Genomic DNA, 21,361 nt, shown 5'->3' with positions numbered 1-21,361 from the left:
CCCCTGTAATGCTTCTCTAAGAATTTCTCCCTGCTAGGAGAAGTGGAAGAGAGTATATGAACTTACCCAGATCCTGCAATCAGTATCTGAGGTCCTTCTCTGAGTGGAACTGCACAATTACATGAGACACTCATTCCACCATTTCTAAATAATGCCAGACTTTCCTTGTTAGAACACCCACACCCACACACATATACACACACACACTGCAATGGTTGCAAAGAACAGGAGAGGTCCTGGAGAATGATGTCATGTAAAGGACCCACAAACTACTGAGAGTGAGCAATCACCAGTGCACGGGTAGAATGGCTCCAGGCTGCAGATAGAACAAACATTGCACTTTCTCACATCACACTCCATTTTGCACCATTGAACTTTAATGACAATTAGTAATTACATATTTATAAATATATATTTTTTCACCATAGTACTACAACCAGTGACTGGATAGATAATGTTTTACGTAGACAAGAAATGCAATGTTGTCATAAGGCAAGATAGATTACGTTTGTATTCACCGGTATCAGAAAGAGTAAAAGGCATTAATATAAAATGACATGAAATAATTTTTACCAAGAAAATAATAAATAAATCAAAAACTACAAACCAAATGACATATTAAGTACAAACATTACAGAATCCAGATACCAGTTCACGTTCGGTGGTTAAGAGTTAACTTTGAATGAAGTCAAGTTGAATGGAAAAAACAGAAAGTGATATTATCACAACAGGTACATGTCCCTACGAAATCCCTCTTCGCCAAGAGCTAGTAAGTTTGTGCACAACCCACCAGGAGGTTTTCCTATTCAAGTCCCACTGAAATTAATGGGAACTGTAGGCCTGCACTCTATGGGTTGGTGAGAGAAACTATTTGAACTATGATCTGGTTTAGATCATCCTTCCTCAAACAGGCGCCATGCCGATGTGTTGGGAGTAGGCAGGTGGGTCCAATGTCAGTAGGGGGTGTGAATCCGCTTCAGGTTTAAGCCAGAACTCTAAAGGTGCTGTCCATGGTGTTTTGCACCTTGTCTGGCTCCTTTAGAGTTCTGACTGAAACCCAGAGCGGATTCACCGCCCCACTGACATCAGAGCCATTTGCCTTCAACACATCTGGAGAGGGCCAGGTCCCAATCCTAGAACTGAATTCATGTGGACACATGAGCGAAACAAAGCTTTGTAGCCCTGCCACATACGTGCTTTGTCAGAATGATGTCCCACTAAGTTCAATAGGACTCACTTCGTTTGCACAGGACTGCAGTCTTAATCAGAAAATGTAGTTACGGTGAATTGCTCTTCTACTAAATACACGATTGTAACCTCAGGGTGGGCTTGTATGACTGTGTGGCTGACGTGAATATTTTTTTTAAAAATACCTTCTTTAGTATAAAAGAGTTGGGCAGTACAATTAACAGTTTTAGTGATGACTGCAAAGGCAAGAATTCTGATCAAAGCGATGCATTTTGCATTGTAGATAGGATCTTACCTAAGTTTCCTGAAAAGTCATTCTGTTTTCATGTTCTGCTTGACCCTTTGCTGTAGGGTAGTTCAATGCAGAAACGACCCAACAGATATTATGTCTTGTCAAATTCAATGGGAGAAATTTAAGCAACATGCTTGCCAAAAGAACAAGGTTGGGAGCCCTCTGGCTGGACTATAACTCTCATATCCCCGATCATTAACTGGGGTGAATGGGAATTAGAATCCAACATCTGGAGAGTCCAGGTTTCCCCACTCCTGTGCATCAGGAGTAAACCCCCCTGAGGACAGTGGGACTTATTATGAAGTATGAACATTGGGTTGCAGCCTTAAAAGTACTTAATTAGTGGAGGCTGGTGGCTCTAATATCAGTGGGGCGGTGAATGCGCTCCAAGTTTTAGTCAAAATTTTAAAGGAGCTATCCAGGGTCTCTACAGTACTTCATTGCAACTGGATCATGCTAAATTTTTGAAGTTCTCTCTTGAAACACACACACAGACACACACACGGTGAACAGATTATTGCATAGAAAAATCCCTGGTAAAAATATTCTTTTATTCTTGGAAATGGAAGGTATTTTCAGATTGTTACAAATCCCAGGCACCCCAATGTTGCACAAATCACATTGAATGAAGAATGGGCTATTGATGCTCTTTGGAATTGCTAGTATATATATGTATATCTCACTCTAAATAGATTTGTTTGTTTTGCATGCTCTTAGTCAATGACAAGACAATAATTGCTTAATGTTTTTGTGACGTTGTAACAGAAAGTTAACTTAATAATAATAGCAGTAATAATAATGTCATTCTGAAAGTGCTCATAAGGACAATATCAGAGCAGCCACACTTTACCGTGGGCTATGTGACGTGGACACAATGCTTAGCCTTTGATTACAACACATCGGTTGCACACAAGACACATGTACGACACAGGTTTATTCAAGTTTTTCTAAAGAGCCGTGCATATTAATTAAAAATGTTGAAGCAATGTCCTTCAGTGACTATTCCTCTTTCTTTTCTTTTTTTTGTGAATGCTTAAAAATGTGCAAGAGAGATAAAAACCCATCTAGGAGTGCAATGCAGCAGAAGGAGCGACAGACATTCGTAAGATCAACTCTACGTGAAATCAACTCTTTAAAAAACTAGAATTTGATTACATAAATATTTGTGTAGAATTACATCTGCATAAGAATTGCACAAATATGTATTTATATATAATATACTAGGATCTATGGTCACACCATTCTTTTCTAGACTCAAGATGGATGTGGTTTACAGAAATGCACAAAGAACACATTTCTCACTGCAACACCTTTCACTACAATAAAAGGAAAAGATTTAAAACCCGTCAGGCTTTTTGAAAACACTGGCATACTCAAACAGTAGAGGAAAAAGGGCCGGCAAATGGCCAATTTCTGTGTTTGTGATAAAAACCCACCCCAAATTATTCTTTAGAATTAAGGAAACTCTTTGAAGAACATATCCAATATTGTAGTAGCAACTGTCTTTGAAAGGCACCTAAACAAACTGAATGCATTGCAAATTAATGTCTTTTTTAGAAGAATATATAGGTTTAACAGATTTTTGCCTGCAAGCTTCATCAACCAATGCCTCAGCTAGCTGATAAAAGAACAGTGTTATGCATGAACACACATTTGCTCATTTGCTAGTTTATATGCAAAGAGCAACTGAGCGGTTATTATTTCAATAAATAGCATGTGGGTGTAAACATACCAGTCTTTAGTCATTTTTCACATAGCCTGTCAGCTGCGTGTTGAACTATAGAGTAGCTAATATTAAATGGCAGAATTATTACAACGAAGTTGCAAGGGCCACCTACATTTTAGTCACTCATTTTAGCACAGTACTCATGGTGATGGCATCACATTTCGTTTTAAAAGGAGCAGTTAAAGCTCTTACCTGAGTGCTGCATTTGTCGGTAGTTTTACTAAAGGCTTTCTATACTGACCAAAGGGACAGGAGAACATATTGCACATTTCATAAAACATGGCACATTTCATAAAGCTACATTTTCACACTGGCAGGAAGCAGCTTTCATTTATAAAGTAAAAAAGAACGAAAAGCATATATGAAAAACAAAGAAAGATATCCGCTAACCCAGTGTGGTTTTCAAACATTCCTACCTGCTGGGAGCACTTTCCACTGTGACAAGTCTAATGAGGAAGCCATGAGCATCTGCTATGGAACCCCATGTATTGCAAAGGATTCTGGGAGCATTTTCTAGGGCACACATTGCCAGCATTCAACCAATCATATCTTGGCTTAATAAACTGAGATAGGAATGTACCATTTGCTTGGGCACACACCTCCTTTGTTACTCCCTCTATAAAAAAAACTAGGGCATCTTCTATTAACTAGACTAGAACTTCTGAATGAAATTATGGTTAAGAGCTTTGCAAAAAGCTAGGATATTTAGCCAACTTCAAACCAAGGTTTAATATCCTGGTTTGTTCCGAAGCTGTTAACCATAGTTTTTTGGTTTTGATTTAACGGGAAACTATAGTTAATGGAAGACTTTGTGGTTTGTTTTCTCGCTGGAGAGAGGGGGCTCTGTGCATGGCCAAAAAACTGGTTCACATCTCAGCTAATTAAACTGAGAGATTATTGTCAGAATTCTCCCAATAGTCCCCGTTTTCTTAGCTAGGCATTTTGGCCCTCATTGTTGCCCTGCATGGGTTGAACATGTGCACACAACATGCCCTGTATTCTTCAGAGTCTCAACAGCACAGGTGAAGATTAGCAATGGTGAACCAACTCCCTTTTTCTGGGATGCCTGCCCATCACTGCTTTCTTTGCATTAGGGAACCCCTGATAAGCTACCAAGAAAGCTCAGTGTTTCCTGGGAATACAGACTTAAAACCACTGCTCTAAATATTGCTTTGGGGAAAGTCATTCTAATGCGATTAGGAAAGGACAATGGGGTGCGCTGGTTTGCACCCAGATAAAACACACAATACAGCAGACCGTTCCTCTAAAAATATAGTGCATTTTCAAACATCCATACCTCTCAGGGGGGATATATATTAAGACTCTATCTTAGAAATATATAGCATCATCTTTGATTTATGAGGCTACTGTACACATTTTGGTTCGCAAGAGAAGTGGCTCACTCCTGTGCCCACTGAAGTGGCAATAGGGTTCAGTGAAATCAGGTTCAAGTCTCTGAAAGCTCTCTGTATATACAAAAGTGCTGTTTGCTGCTCTGTAGAGACGAACATTCAACTCCAGCTCATTTGTCTATCACAGTGCTAGGGAATGACCTCTGCTAAGTATATGTCTACATACAGACTATAGTGACTCACACACAGACACATACTTTGTTTGGGAAAGTGCTTCTTGTCAGTGTTACAAGAGTTCTTAGCGATACTAAAATTCCGTATAAAAAATAATAGCTCATGTCTCAGATATATCAATACTCAACAACCCTCCTATTGTGGGCCAGCTCTTTCCCCCTCCTTGTCTGCATCCAAGTCCAGCTTGCCCCACCCCCGCCCCCCAAAGTACAGACGGTAGCTAGCAATTGGTAGCGGTAGATTTCAATATGCTTTCTTAGAAAACTACTGGTTGCAATTAACACGCTTGGGAACTCCAATCCTGTTTAAGCAGACCGAGTACCACGCCGCAATAATCCCACCCTCTCACTTCTTAAAGATCAAGAGCCCTGATCCAGAAGAAGTGACTTGAGCAACGTGATTCGAGGATCCTTCGGCTAGGAACTTGATGAACGATACAGGCTTAAACACTTGATGGATCAGAAGCCACGCCTCCCCAAAGAATATACAGTATGCATCTATCTGTGGTCTTCCTCTACATACTTTCATGCACAAGCTCACGGACTCTTGGAAAGCTTCTCCGAGCATTTTAGGGACAGTGCTAATATGAGTACTTTGGGCAGTAGCACACGACTCTCAAATATACAGTGCTGCTTTCCTCTAGTTTTGCTCCCGTGTCTCTAGCCACCGCCGGGTACACAGAAATTAATTGGCGAAGTTTTTCCTATCACTGGATTCGGGACTCATGTCAGCACTGGCATCGCTGGGCACATGCTGAGACCCATGCCCCATTCGGCAGGCCCATGACAATCCCTGGATCCTCCTGTTTCTCCTTGCTGTTGCTGCCTGTTCATTGGTGCTTCTGAGCAACGGCAGGGCTCAAGAGAATGGGAAGTAATCCAAGCACCTCCCTCCCTCTGGGAGCTGATTGTCCTCTGTTGAGGAGGAGTGGCAGGGGGAGGCTTGACAAAGGAGAACAGCAAGCTCCAGCACATCCTGGGGAAGGGACTAGCAGCAAGGTAGGGCTGGAAACCAACTGTCAGTGGCCCTGTTCAGAAGACATGCTAAGCCATGGCGGTTAGACATTTTGATCTAAATATGATGGCTTAGCATATTGTCGGAACCATTCCTTACCTTAGTGGCTACATAAGCACGGTTTAAACACACTCACCAACCATTTACTGCAAAAGGGTTAGAGGCCTAACCATGGCTTAGCGTGTTGTCTGAACAGGCCCAGTGTTTGCTGGCTAAGAGCGCAGATTTATGGCTGTCCTTATCAAGTGTGGAGACCGAGCCAGAGACAATGTAGCTGGGATTCTGCCGTTGGCTGGACACTGGCACAGCTGAATAACGCAGTCCTGGAGTTACAGAAGAGGGCTCCTAGATGCAGGCAGAGTTGGGGTCACAGGCCAAGCGGTCTCAGTTCACCAGCGAGTCCAAACACATGGAAGACCTGGATGGGCTGAACACTGGGGACTGCGGGTTGTTTCCAGTGCCATCCCTGGGCTGCTCAGGACCTTTTAACCCTTAACAACCTGACACCAGGTGCTGGCATTTAGCCTTGTAGCTTCCAAACTCTGGCAGGCTGCAGGCGCTGATCTTTTACTCTCATGAGCCTGTGCTCAGCTGAGGTTGGAGGAACCTCACGATCCCTTTCCTTGCTGTCAGACTCTGTTGGGGGGGCTTCAGACGGGTCTTGCCTGCCCCCTGAAAGGAAGGGCTCTTGTCCTATCTTGCTGCTAGTCCCTTCCCCAGGATCTACTGGAGCTTGAACTCCTCTTTCGTCCCCTGATGATGAGGGGTCTGCGGGAGGCACGAGAGGGATACAAATTGGGTAGGGTGACCATCTGAAAAGGAAGACAGGGCTCCTGTATCTTTAACAGTTGCATAGAAAAGGGAATTTCAGCAGGTGTCATTTGTATATATGGAGAACCTGGTGAAATTCCCTCTTCATCACCACAGTTAAAGCTGCAGGAGCTATACTAGAGTGATCAGATTCAGAAGAAGGCAGGGCACCTGCAGCTTTAACTGTGGTGATGAAGAGGGAATTTCCCCAGGTGCTGCATGCCTACAAATGACACCTGCTGAAATTCCCTTTTCAATACAACTGTTAAAGATACAGGAGCCCTGTCCTCCTTTTCATAGGGTCACCCTAAAATTGGGTCCCGAGCAAGACATAAGTGAATTGGCAGTGGCGATAGCGGTGAAGAGGTGGAGACGAATGCACTCGAAGACGGGGCCCACTGGGGATCTCTTGCCCAGGGGTCTCCTCAAAACCTGGCACCAGCCCCAACTATCTCCAGTTCTAGATCAGCTCCATTTGCTTAATTTCTGCTTGACAAGGTGCCATTAGAGGCAGGGATGCAAAACAAAGAGGCCGCAGCTCTAGTGCAAAGATACTCAATAAAAACCACAAGGAGTTTGAGAACACAGCATAAATCACAAATGCAGTTGGCTGGTTATTAACGAACTAGTGCAAGACTATGATTCTTTATGCTATACATCCGAGCTGCAAGCAAGCATTTGGGCTTCTTGACAAAAGGGATACAGTGCAGTAGCTATGAGAATGATTGCTCCAGAGACCTCGCCCTGCTCAAACTAAACTACTTTACATCCCTTTACATTGCAAATAAACTTTGCCATGATAACAGTGTTATATTAAAACAAAACACAAGCATCTGTTGGAGCTCATAGGAACAGACTGTGGCTCAAAGGGATTTGCAAACCTTAAAAACCTGTTTAGGTTTATGGCCTAAAGCATTATGGCCTGGCAAATGCTCCTTTGCTCACTTCCCAGGCAAGCAGCAAGAACAGGAGAGTTGTTTAAGCCCCTCCTGGGCCACCAAACATGGCTGTTGTCGGTCGCAAGTTGTGCCGGCCTGGTTGAGGGCCAAGCCATTCCCCTCCACCCCCCAAGAAATAGCTGCAGGATCACACTGTAAGTGCTGAAAAGTTCCAACGCAGAAAAGAAAGCCGCTTGGTTTGCAAAAATCTGAACATGGCATTCGAAAGGTGCATCAAAACGTTCCGTTTGTTTTGTTCTCTTGCATTAAGGCGGAAACGGGTGAAAGAACGGGAAAAAAAACGAGTTAGGATTTATTTAATAAACAAAAGGATCCAGGACACCATTCACTCTAGGCCAGTTCCACTGATAAGTCTTTTGCATCTCCGAGAGATGCAATGGGAGAATCCGCCAGTGGGTGGTGATCTGTTGTCCTTGACAACTTCATTGGCCCAGGCTCTATTTATTTTGTGCCTGTCCTTTGAGGAAGGGCTTTGCTTTTGTTTTTTTTCTTTAACAAGGGAATAAACCCAGTGAGATAGGAGTCCATTGCAGCAGCTCAGTGGGTTTTAATGAGGCTAGGATTCCTCCTACTCTTGGAAATGTACTTGAATCACACTTTAGATAAGGCCTCTTTTCTTCAGATAAGCAGGTGATTCTCCCTGTGGAATGAGCAATCTTGCTTGAGTCAACAAGATTACGATTCGTCACATCCCTGATAAGATAGGGCTTTGATAAAATAAATGTCAGCATTACCTCTGTACTGAGTTTCTATTTTAAAAGGAGCTAAAACCAGAAAAGAGTTGAAAAACCATTGCACGTACCTCAACATTAAACAGAAAGATTATTTCTCTAATTTTTAGAGGGGATTGAGACAGAGCAAAAATAATTGGCATTTGACAGGAAACTCTTTTCCCCCCAAGAAAATTCTAGTTCAGTTCTTTCTCCCCTTCTCTTTTCCCCCAACCTCAAAACATTTTCCCCGCAAGTATCCATATAATTTACACTGTGCTCCATTCAAACCGAACACAGCTACACTGTATGCATTTCACAATAATTAAACGGTGGTTCACAGCATACAGAAGCTACACTAGTGACAGAAATCTGGAGTCAAAGACGTCTTTACAGGGACATCTGCCACTCAAAAATAGTGCAAGTTCTAATGGAGCCGAAGACAGATTGATGCACACACACAAAGTGAACACCTAAGCTTCGGCAAACATTTAGTATACAAATCCAGAAAGCAAGGCTGAACAAAATATTTCCAAATCGTAGGTAACGCTATCAGGATTGTAATCCTGAGGCGGTGCTGTAAAATATTCAGTTCCTTAGGGGCCAGTATCAAATTCTGTGAACAAGTGTCTGAACTGAGGTGAAGCCATGACATCATTGATCGGATACAGGATTTTTCCTAATGCCTCCCAGTTCCTAATGCAAGCTAGACAGAAGCATGTAAAATTATGTATGGTGTAGAGAAATTATACTAGAACCCGGAGTTATCCAATGAAGCCAAACAGTAGGAGATTCGAGTCAGATGTAAACAATTCTATTCCATGAAGTCTCCCTTAATTAATCTACTATGGTTTTTACAGGCATTCTGGGGTGTTTTTTTTAAAAAAAGTTATTATGGTGTTTTATTCTTTTTATCCTTGTATTATTTCATCCCTTACTGTTCACCGCTCCAGAATCTGTCTTGATATGGAGTGGGATATAAATGAATAGATGTAGCAACAGCTGCTAACATGGACAGCTTATATCAATTCATGGAAGAGAAGGCTTTCAATAACTACCAGTCACAATGGCTATGTCTTATGCCCAGTATTAGAAGCAGTGTGCCTCTTTATACTAATTGCTGGGGAACATGGTGCTCAAGTTGCACCCATGCCCTGCTTCTGGGCTTCCCATAGGCATCAGGCTGGCCACTGTGGGAACAGAATGCTGGATTCGATAGGCCTTTGGTCTGATCCAGTACGGCTCTGACGTCCTCATGTCTGTCATTTGGAATCAATCAGACAATCTGCTGAATCATCTTATTGTACCCTAGACCTAAGGTTGCAATCCAATGTATGAGAGTAAGTCCCGGTGGGGGCATTTACTTCTTAAGAAACACGCAAAGCATCAGGGCGCAAGAACAACCCGAGAGCAGGTGTTTGGGGGTTGCATCCTTTCTAATGCAGAAGAGCCCTTTGCATTGTACAATCGGAGGCAACTGCTGGTCTTAACCCCTTAGAAACCTCAAAGTAATTATTCAGCTCTTTGCAACACTGGTGACTCAAAATTTGATTCTGGCTCCTACAAATGATCTATACCTAGGAATTAGAAATAATTTCCCACTCCTTGCTCCAAACACCTAATCAGAAATAATACCAAGCCAGATGCTGGTTTGCACACTTTCCCCTCTGTTACCGTCTGGCCCAGCATCCAAAGTTTTTCATACTACAAACAGCTTTCATAATGACTGTGGGGGAGGGAAAAGAAAAAAGAGGAAGCTCACAAGGACTTGCAAGTTATTACAACACATTACTTTCCGGACACTCTGCCTCACATTGTTTCTCTGAAGGAGGCTTGAAATGGTTCCTCCCTTCCCCAAATACAGTTTTCGAAATATAAAATATAAACCATCTGTATTGAACTCGGAAACACACAATTCTGAAAATATCATCTGGCGGCGTATAAATAAGGAACATCTCACAACTCAGAGACAGCGAGTGAAGAATTGCGGAGGAAAAGATACCCGTGAGAACAGTAGGCGAGGTCTCGTGGTCCACATCAGGACGGGGCGGAGGGAATTGAGAAAGTCAAGTCTTCCCCAATCTTGAAATAAATCTTCCCGATAACCTCTCAGGCACACACATATGGAACCCTCAGCGGGATAGGAGAGCAGCTCAACGTCCGATGGTGGGTTCCAACAGAGCTTGTTTGCATACAATGTTGAACTGAAGCCACCCCTACAGCCAACGCTAAACACATCTAACTAGGAAGTACGGCCAGACATTAAAACCAGGACATGCTGTGGGGTTGTCTTCTCCACAGCTCAAGCCTGCCATGCCCCTTTCCTTATCCTTTGTCATGCTTTTGAACTCGGTTCAGTGCTCTGGTTTGCCCTTTTCCATGCTTCAGACAAGCTGTCTACCCTTTTTAAAATAGCACTGATCTACATTTATTAAATTAAATGTACATTCATTTCACCTTTTTCTAAAAAGGTAGAATCGTTCTTTTAAAAAAATGCTCAAAAGATATTTAAGGGGAGGGGGAAAGGTGGGTTAGTGATGTCACTATTTTCCAGCCAATCAGCGCTGTACACAGCCAGACACTGTTGCAAAAACTTGCCCCTGACCTTGATCTGAGAGGAAATGGTACACAGAGGGTGGAAACCGATGCAGGATCAGATAGGGAAAAAAGTGCTACAATTGGCTACAGGTTAGCTGGGGAATGCTGGGAGTTTTAGCACTTTTTTCCTGTCTAAACAATGCATAGGATTGTGCCCTTAAACAAAATGCAAAGGGTGAGCTGCCACAGCAGGCTCACTGCTCAAATCACCTATGCAACCCATGCCTGAATCCTCTGGCTGTACCATCTCAGATTGTATGTGGTGTGTGTGTGCGTGTGCGTGTGTATGTCACATGATGGAATGCACCTCCATGAAAAATAAATAAATCCCTCCTAGCCTTCCCTGTGACAGGGCAATTTTCATTGTGGAGAGAATTTATTTCATTCTTTAAAAACACAGAGAGCAACATTCCATGATGGGTGGGTTGCATCTGCAGCCTCAAACGCACCACCAGGAACCGGTAGGCCTCCTGGGTGAATTCATCAAGGGGATTTACTTCTTAAGTAATTTCGAATTGCAGGCCAAATTGCAAAGAAAAGGAGACTTGCTCCAGGTTAATTAGAAGGCAGGTGAAAGGTGGTTGAGGATGATCCTGGTGTAATGGTGAGAGCGTTGGACCAGAACCCAGGAGATCCGGGTTCAAGTCTCCTCTGGGCTATGAAGCACGGAGGCTGATTGCTGACTGCGCTTCTTGCAAGTCAAAAAAAGGTGGGATAGCAACGTAATGTAATAAATAAAAAACGAACCACTGCCTCATAGAAGGTGCGCCAAAACTGGAGGGAGACGAATGCCTTTAACTAAGCAAAACCAAGGAAGCGTAGGTTTGAATGAAGGGGCTTTCCACATCTACTGGCCATAATCCACAATTCCGGGGAGTGGGCATAACAGAGGAGGCACCCCCGACCCCCTCAGAGCACCGCCCGGCGGCGGCGGGGTTTTTTTTCCTCTTCTTTCCCGGTTCTCACGTGCTACCACCGCCAGGCCAGTGCCAAAAGGGCTCTTCCGCTGCTGCCACACGCACGTCGGGGCCGCGAAGAGGCAGAAGGAGAGGAAGGGGGGGGGGCTCCGATCGCCGGCTCTGCTGGCGGAGAGGCCCCGGGTCACCTCCGCCTCCTCCTCCTCGCCCCGGTCAAATGAAGTGGATCCAGGCGCCTCCGCCGCCGGGCTCGTGGCCAGATGCCCCCGCGGGCCGCTGCCTGCCTCGCAGCTTGTAGTTGTGGCCGTCGTTGTTGTCCCAGTACTCGGCGTCGGCCACGCGGTAGCGCACGGCGAACTCGAGCAGCGTGGTGCCCGCGCCCACGGGCAGGTGGAAGGCGAAGCGGTCGGTGAGGGCGGGCGCGGGGTGGCCGGCCGGCGGCGGCGGGGGCTGGTAGGCGGCCGGCACCTCGTTGCAGCTGGCCCAGCGGTTGAGCGTGTAGCGCACCGAGACGCTCTTCTCGTAGGCCACGTTGAGGACGCGCACGGCGCCGCGCAAGCCCGCCGCCTCGGGCCGCACCCACTCCAGCTTCACCTTGTGCTGCCGCACGCGCTCGCCGAAGCCCGCGCTCGAGCCCGGCTGCGGCGGGAAGAGCGGCTCCAGCACGGGCGCCGGCGGCCCGAACAGCACCGGCTCCAGCTCGCCCAGCGCCGGCGGCTTGCGCGTCTTGAGCAGGTCGGCGGCGGCTGACGAGGACGGCGAGGAGGAGGACGAGGAGGCGGCGGCGCCCGGCCCGGCGCGCGGGTGGGGCGAGGCCGGCAGCGGCAGCGGCGGCGGCACCCGCGGCACGTCGGCCTGGCAGAAGTGGCGCACGGCGGTGAGCTCCAGGCCCAGCGAGTCAGCGAAGCGCACCGTCTTGCGGCGCGACGGGCTTTGCTGCAAGGCCGGCCTCAGGCCCCGCTCGCCGGGGGTCGGCAGCGACTTGGCCCTCCGGCGCAGGGTCGGGCTGGGGGGCACCGACGGCAGCGTGGGCTCCCTGCCGCGGCACGGCGGCGGCGGCGAGGCGGGCGGCGGCGAGGGCGAGCGAGGCGCGGAGGGCGGCGGCGGCGGCGGCTTCTTGGCCGCCTCGCGGGTCACCGGCGGGGAGGGCGGCGGCGACGGCTGTTCCGCGGGCGCTTCGACGGCCTCGGGCTCCGGGCTGCAGCCTCCCTTGCACTGGTCGGCCAGGCTGCCGTAGAGGCAGGCGCTGCAGCTGAAGTTGCGCGGCAGGTAGAGGCGCGGCGGCGGCGTGGGCACCGACGCGTGCAGCGAGCCGGCCTTCTCCATGGCGCAGCGGCGGCGGCGCGCTCTCCTCGGAGACGCTGTCTGGAGAGCAGGCCGGTCACTTCATGGCCCGGGCAATGGCGGCGGCGGCTGCAGCAGCCGGGTCTCTCCCTCGGCGCCCCTTCAGAGCACGGCGCGGCCGCAGGCTGCCTTGCGCCGCTTCTTCCCGCTCCGGCGTTGGAGGCACCGCCGTCGCCGGGCTGCAGCGCTCCGCTTGGCTCTGGCGTGACGGGGCGCGGGCCAGAGCGGCGTCTCGGCTTAGGTCCCCCTGCGGGGGGAAGAGCGCTGCCCGGGTCTTGGCGTGGCCGAGCGCCCGCCGCCGCCGTGACCGTGACTTGCCCGCTAATCTCCGCGGGTGGCGGCGGCGGCGGCGGCGGCGGCGGCGGCGCTGCTGTTGCTGCTGCAAAGCCCGGCGCGGTTGAGGAGGGAGCCCCTCTCGACGCGCTGCTGCTCCCGACAGCTGCTGCTGCTGCTACTGACGTCGCGGAGTCATGCAGCAGAATATACGCATCCCGGGCCTCGTGTCATCTTTCCAATTCATCACCGCTCCGCTCTCCGCCCCTTCGTCTCCCTCTGCCCACCCACTCGGCCGCCTCTCCTGCCAGCTCGGCTCACGATCACCCCGTCGCCTCTTCCCCTCGCGCTCTTGCTTCTTGCCCCCGGACCGCGATGTTTCTGCCAACCATCTTCCTCCCTCCTTCCCTCCCTCCTTCCCTCCCTCCCGAGCGTCCTTAGGAACTCGATCCAAGAGGAGGAGGAGGAGGAGGAGGGGACAGTAGGGATTCCCCGGTAGCAGCCTGGGAAAGCTCAGCTTCTGCCGCCATGCATCCTATACAGAAATAGCAGGATCAAAGCCCGTCTCGGGGAGATTTCAGGCTGGGCTGCGAGAAGACGGCGACGCGGCTGCGAGCTCCCGGACTGGATCTGACAGCGCACATTTAAAAGGAGGAAATCCCGTTTAATCCCCTGTAATGCCGTTTTCGATCAATCAGCCACGCTTGAACTGCAGAGTGGCTCAGTCACAGTCCAGAACAGCAAAACAAAAGAGATATTGGTTGAAACACACTGGAGACAGTTTATTGGTCCCATTTAAAAAAGGAAGTTAATTCGATTATGAAATGGCATTCAGATGATATAAATAATAATGAGGAGGGGGGAATAATGGCAGCGCAACAGAGGCAAAGGGAATTTAGCAACCTGTCTTTTTCAAGCCCTGTTCAACATATTGCAGTCCTGGAATTTTAATTTGGAAAGTGGTTTTACAGCAATGACACAAGGAACAGGGAGAAAAGAGTCCTATGCACAGTTGCATGTTAGCAAAAAAACAACTTGCAAGCGTGCATAGGGTCAGGTTGCATTGCTACTCTGACTAATTTCTGAGTTAATGTTATTTTAGTTTCCACCTGAGCTGTTTATGTTTTTACAAAATTTACATAGAAAAAAAGGAGATGTCAGCCTTATTATTCTATCCAATGTAAACCTCAATGGATTGAAATACTGGGAGGTGAGTTTCTTGTCTGTCTCACTTACCCAGATCTCTTTAATGCCTGTCATCATTAGCAGATGAAAAGGTAAGTGGTAAATATATATGATTGTTTTAAATATATCACATATGTGATTTTTCAGTATATATTATCACAAACTCAGAATTTATATTAACTCCCTTAAAATATTTACTAAAACTATGTAAAACAATTAAAATTTCTCTTTCTAGATTATCTACTTGGATAAACATGCCTTTAAAAGCTTCTAGAAGTTTGGGATCAATCAGGAAAAAAAATTTCAAAGCCAGGAAGTACTCATTGCTTTTGTACATACCTTCAAAATAAATATGAGACCAGCCATAAAGATTGTGATTAAGCAGAGGAACAGATAGTTACATAAGGAAATAGAGAACACTTTCTCATTGTTAAATTAGCAGGATACTTTTGGAAAGCTAAGACTACTGTAAGTGAATGGGATCTAACTTAATGACTAATTCTGTAAATTCAACAAATCTTTGGGCTTCTGTTTCCCAAAAGCAGTTTGTGATATGGCACAGGTTTGTGTAATATATCTGCTTGTCTAGGGGGGAAAAATACCCCCATGGAATTTATTTCTGAGTAGACTTGTCTAGGGTTGCATCGTCTTTAAGATTCCACAAGACTTGGTCATTTACTTATATCACAGATAAACAATAGAAGTTGCTATGCTCCAGTGGGTAAACTATTGCATTGGGGAAACCATCCCAGTTCAGTTAAAGACCCAGTGGGCATAGAATCATAGAATAGTAGAGTTGGAAGGGGCCTAAACAAGGCCATTGAATTCAAGCCCCTACTCATCGCAAGCAACTGTATTTCAACCTTGCCAAGCCATGACAAGAATGAAGTCTTCTAAAAGTGCTTTGAACAAATAAAGCGGCATATCAGTGATTCATAATAAAGCATAATTTATACAATTGTGTTCCGTGCATGAATTTTTAGAGCCAAAATTTGCACCTACCTTTTATGGTGTGCTGTCACTTAGGTAATTTTTACAAGGAAAAAAAGGAAAGGGACCTCTTGTGCAAGCACTTGAGTCATTGCTGACTCCTCGAGGGACGCCTGCTGACGTTTTCTTGGCAGACCTTGTAGCAGGGTGGTTTGCCATTGCCTTCCCCAGTCACCGTTATCTTTCCCCCAGCTAGCTGGGTACTCATTTTACCAACCTCGGAAGGATGGAAGGCTGAGTCGACCTGAGCCGGCTGCCTGAGCACCAGCTTCCGCTGGGATCGAACTCAGGCCGTGGTGAGAGTTTCGGCTGCAGAAACTGCCGCTTATGGGTTTTGGAGGTATTATTTACAGCAGGCGTGGGCTACTTTTATTTATTCATTTTTTACTTCCAGGATTCTATGCCTATGATTCTGTTTTTAGTTTTTACATCTTCTATATTTGGGGGAGTAATTCAATAAAAGATTGATGGAATTACAATTCATTCTTTTCCCTTTTTTGCCATGCTTCCTCTGGGATTTTTATTTAAAAAATTATTTAGACTCTTTGTATCTTGCTTCACCAACACTTGAGGTGGCCCCAAAACAAAAAATAAAACACCAATACCCAATTTAAAATGTAAACAGCAACGGCTAAAAACTGCACTATGTAGCAGCAGTATTACAGAATCAGAAATGGTCATCTTGTTTCGGCAGAAGGTAAACAGCAGCTGAGCTCATCTGTGATTATTTCTTGTTAAAAGTGAAATATTCTTCATGGAAGGAACATTAGTGTAGTGGAGAGAGCAACCTGCAGTAAGTGAACTTAAAAGCACTCACAAAAAATTGAACTGTAATTATAGACACATCATTCACAAGACGGGTTTCCTGAGTCACTGTATTTTTCTGTATAGCTACGTAGCTTCATCCTTCAAATGATGACTAAAATTGTTCTTTGTGGCTTGTTCTGGTTTAAACAGACATGCAGAAGGCGTAAAAGAAAAGTGTACAAATAAGCCAAAGCGCTTAAAATGGTTTCACTTTGCCTTTGGTTATGTCATGCTGCTTTGCTTAGATAAGTTACACCTATTTTACTGTATAAACATCAATCGTGTTAATGTTCACTAAACAGACCTTGTAGGACACGCCTGTTAAAAGTCCGTAGCTTCGAAGAGGGTTTTAGAATGCCAAATACAGCGTTAGGAAGATAGGACCTGTTACTTGACCTATCATTTTCACAGGTAAGCAATGTGTGGCCCTCCAGGTATTTTTGGCATTCAATTCCCATCAAACCTAGCCAGCATAGCTCTCAAGAAAGCTGAGAGTTGTAAACCAAAATGTCTGGAAGGCTACAAGTTGCCTACTCCTGATTTATAGATCGCTCTTGCAGGCATAAAGCTCTAATAATGCCAAAAAAATGACACTGAATATTATGTTGAGTCCAGTCCTGTAAACATTATTTTTCATACCTATTTATCACTATAGATAGGTCATTCTGTTCTTGATGGTAAATTTACATACATGCAAAATCTATTTAGTAGGCCTGTGGGCTTTTAATCATCCGATTACAAAACTTTAGACTGCAGTATTATGCTCAGAAATATTGTTGAATAAAATGGGATTTACTTCTTAGGTGTAAATTTATAGATGCAGATTCCATGATTAATTGGGCTAGTTTTGAATTAGATGGGCTGTCATTTAGGGGCACACCTGATTCTTTTGGAGATTATCATTCTAACAGGCTAGTGTACTGGGGATGAAGCTAATAAAATCTGCTTCTAACAATCAGCCTTAGCATTTGTTTATTCAATTGCAAGTTATCTTACGTTTCAGTATCTCAAAAGCATTTTGATGATTTAGTGACATAGATTTATTTAAGCTGAACCAAATAATTAGGTGTGTGACAACTGATTAAGTACATAATACTTCATTGGTTAGCAGCCTTATGTTCAAATGTTAATTTATCTTGCTGTAGGACTTTTGCCTTCCAAATGGGAATATTGTGCTTTTCAGCTTAGAACCCATTGCTGAATGAGAGCAAGTCAGAAGCATTCATACAGACTGAGACCAGCATTCTTGGGAACAGAAATTTAGTTTGAAAAGCATGATGTACACGGACATTGCTGCACTTTAAAAGACAGCATCAGTTTTGCCTAAAAAACATCAGCCAGGGGATCTGGGGCTGCATCCCCTGCTTCCGAGGAATAACATCAAACCAAGGGGGAGAACTGAGCCAGAGAAGGAACAGTTGCAGGAAACTTGCTTCCTTCTCTTTGCCAGGAATATCTCAAGTGCTCCAAGTGATCGTTGCCCTGGACTGAAGAAGGAAGGGGGAAAGAATGCACTAGCCCCATTCACTGGGCTAAGGAACAAGAGCCACATTCAAGCAAGAGAACACCAGCTTAGATCAGTCAGGCTCCAAGTGCATTTAAATGTCTGCTTATAGCTCACCTCCATGTTCTGGCCTTGAAAAATGTATTTCCCTCTTCCTTTTCCTTCTACTCTCCCTTTTTTGTGTGTCTTGTCATTTTTGTTTGTAAGCACGATGGCAGGATTTCTCTCTTTTATTGATGTGAAACACTTTGGGAGACAATACTTGTCTAAAAAGCAGGATAAAAATGTACATAAATGAGTAATGCAGGCTTGCTGCTTATACAAGCTGTTCCTATCAAACTGCAAATAAGGTTTCCTCTACACAATAGGTTGGATCCAAACGGAGACTTACAGTAGATCACTCGAAAGCAATGGAATTTATAGTCATGATTATTCAGTTCCCATTGATTTTGGTGGCTCTTCTCTGAGCCCAAGACTGGAGCTAACCCCATATGTACAACACAGATTGACTGTAAACTCTCCCCTCACCCTTTGAAGAATTTTGCAACTCTTTTAAAATTATGCTTTTAAACCCAGAATTTGATTAGGTGATATTTCTGCCTGTTGTTTACATTACAAAAGCAGGAAGAAACTGGGTTCACCTTGCAGAAGAACAATCTCTTGCAACTCCTGATCCGATGTTACATTTCTACACATCCTGAAGCTCTGTGACACAGAAAGGTACAAAAAACTAGTGCTGCATTGGACTACTGGAAAAGATAAATTTGCAGTTTGAATGTTGGGGTGGAGTGGGGAACTATTTTCTTGCAATGGAGATAAAAGCTGCAATTTATAGGCTGGGCCCTTTGTAAAGACTGCAAACCTGTGTGCGTTTTTAAAAATCAAAACTGGTCTGAAAAGAGGAATTTAACTAATACAGTTAATTACGTGGATAATTGAACATGAAAATCACACAGACTGCTAAGTCTTGCTCATATAGGGGAGGGAAGCAAACCTCACAGGAGACTTGTTCTAAGCACAACTCCCACTGTTGCTGGCTGTGAGTGTTCAGATGAAACATTCAAAACGCCTCTGATTTTTACCTAAAAAAAAGTGCTTCATGCTCATTGTCTTAGCCCTATGTGAAGCTGAGTGAACGTGACACTATCTTGACACTACAGAGAACTGCTATTTACAAACTCGAGTATGACTTGTGCTCCCACCCCGTAATAGAAGCATTAAAACTGTGATGCTGAAATCTGATGCATCTGTAGTCTTTCTACTGTGTTTGCGAGGAAAAATAACATGGCTGGAACACAGGTGGTTAGGGCAGAATTGGGGGGGGTGGGGGGTGGGGGGACAGCTGCCAGGGAAAAGTTAAGCTGTCCTTCCCCAGCCTGGCTGGGGGATGCTGGGAATTTTAGGCCAACAAATCGACAGCAGCAGGTTGGCGGGGGGGGGGGGGGGAACAGGCTAACCTCTTCCACTTACTCTATTGCAAAGCTGCTTCTCCCAATAACTCTATCCCAGGAAGAAGAGCTATTGGGCTAACGTGAAAATGGGACTGTGTGACCCCCCCCTTCCTTGAGTGCTGGGAAATGCAAGGCCACATGTGTATACAAAATGGGTGTTGTGTGGAGGGGGGGTAATGCCTACTGGCAGTGGAGGCTAGTGCCTCCGATTTTAGTGGGGCTGTGAAAACGCTGTAGGTTTCAGTTAGAACTCTAAAGGAGCTATCCAAGGTGCAGAGCCCATTTTGAGGATTGGGTTTGGCACCTTTAGAGTTCTGACTGGTTCTGGTGGAAACCCAGAGTGGATTTACTGCCCCATTGAAATCAGAGCCACCAGCCTCCACTGCCTGGCGGCCCTGGTGCCAATGCCTGTGAGTTCAGTGTATGTGTGAAAGGGATTGTATGCTTGTGATTGTGAACAGCAATTGCTCTAGGGTTTCACACTGTGTTCTGGAGCCCTACCTACATACAGGATCTCTACATACATACAGCTATAGGAACCAGCATTTCACATTCATGCTGAATGTACAAGGTAGGATTCCCACCCTCCCATCCTGCAGCAAGTCCAGTACACATACAGGGGAACCCATGAAGTCTTCCTCATAATAGTGGCCTGCACAGGTAAGACAGAATGGTCACAGATACGGGCCCTTTCCTTTGATGTGCTCTATCAATTTCGGGTGGTAATGTAACAAAAAAGCTTATCTGGATTTTGTTGGTATCTTATGTAAGATGCATGTTCTGCCATATTTGGTAGGGACCTATATTATTCTTTATTTCATTTATATCTCACCCTCCAAAGAATCCAAGGACACATATATGATTCTTTCCTCCCCACGCCCCCCACATTTTACTCTCACTATAAACCTGTGAGGTAGGCTAGGCTGAGAATGTGTGATTGGCTCAAGGTCATCCCGTGTGCCTCATGGCTGAGTGTGGGGACTTGAACTCCCCAGACGGATTCATGTGGGCTCTCATGTATGTTAGGAATTATTTTATAATTTATATAATTTATATAATTATATAAAATTATTTTATATAAAGGCAGTTAGACTATGAGCTTCCATGTGATCCCATGGTTATTTTAATAGGATAGTTGAAGAACGTAGTATAGAGTTTGCACAAAGTACTTTGAACTAATATGTCAATGAGAGGTAAGAACATAAGAAGAGGCAGGCTGAATGAGACCAAGGGTCCATCTAGTCCAGCATTCTGTTCACACAGTGGCTAACAAACTGTTGACCAGGGACCCACGAGCAGGACATGGTGCAAGAGCACCCTCCTACCCATGTTCCCCAGCCACTGGTGTACATAGGCTTACTGCCTCTGATACTGGAGGTAGCACATAGCCTTCAGGACTAGTAACCACTGATAGCCTTCTTCAGGAATTTGTCTAACCCACTTCTAAAGCCATCCAAATTGGTGGCCATCACTATGTCTTGAGGTAGCAAACTCCACAATATAACTATGTGTTGTGTGAAGACATACTTCCTTTTATCTGTTATGAATCTCCCAGGTAGAATCGTTTGGGGGCAAAATCATGAAAGCTGATTCAACTACCATTAACTGAGGTATGGAAACACGGAATCTGGAACATCATGGTAACGAACAATCTGACTTGAAAATTGGAGCCCTTTTGTTCAATACAGGCATCGGATAATGCCCCCAAAAGAATGTTGTTAAGAAGTTCTATCTATGATGGTCTGGGTATTTGGGCAATATTTTTCTTTACACAATATAGGCGTGATGTATTTTTTAATAAAATGTGATCTCCCCTCCCCCCACCTTTTAATTCAGTTTCCTACTCTGATGAAGGGCCATAAAACAACCTTGTAAGATGGATGATGTTCAACAATCTTCTTTAAATCTGCCACCACCTTGACAAATTATCCTTTGCTTAACATGGTGAAGGGATCCCCAGAAATGAATGGCTTCTAATTTGAGGGGGAAGATGCTGCCAGCTGAAAT

At 45.3% G+C, this 21,361-nt stretch overlaps 2 protein-coding genes across 2 annotated transcripts in view; both read right to left on the bottom strand.

Moving 5' to 3' along the window:
- Positions 1–21,361, bottom strand: part of CMIP (c-Maf inducing protein) — a 605,118-nt gene that overhangs the window by 488,314 nt on the left and 95,443 nt on the right. The window lies entirely within an intron of this gene.
- On the bottom strand, positions 12,014–13,133 carry LOC134408843 (protein phosphatase 1 regulatory subunit 3E-like). Its single transcript, XM_063141331.1, has one exon. The coding sequence runs from the start codon at positions 13,124–13,126 to the stop codon at positions 12,014–12,016; it is 1,113 nt and encodes a 370-aa protein (XP_062997401.1). The 5' UTR covers positions 13,127–13,133.

This window comes from Elgaria multicarinata, chromosome 14, assembly GCF_023053635.1.
Source record: "Elgaria multicarinata webbii isolate HBS135686 ecotype San Diego chromosome 14, rElgMul1.1.pri, whole genome shotgun sequence".
NCBI lineage: Eukaryota > Metazoa > Chordata > Lepidosauria > Squamata > Anguidae > Elgaria > Elgaria multicarinata.
The sequence above is the reverse complement of the archived record's forward strand: the minus strand, read 5'-3'. Positions and strand labels throughout refer to the sequence as shown.

Bases quoted from the DNA above. Each gene is read 5' to 3' on its own strand.
- LOC134408843 (XM_063141331.1), bottom strand. From the start codon at position 13,126: ATGGAGAAGGCCGGCTCGCTGCACGCGTCGGTGCCCACGCCGCCGCCG.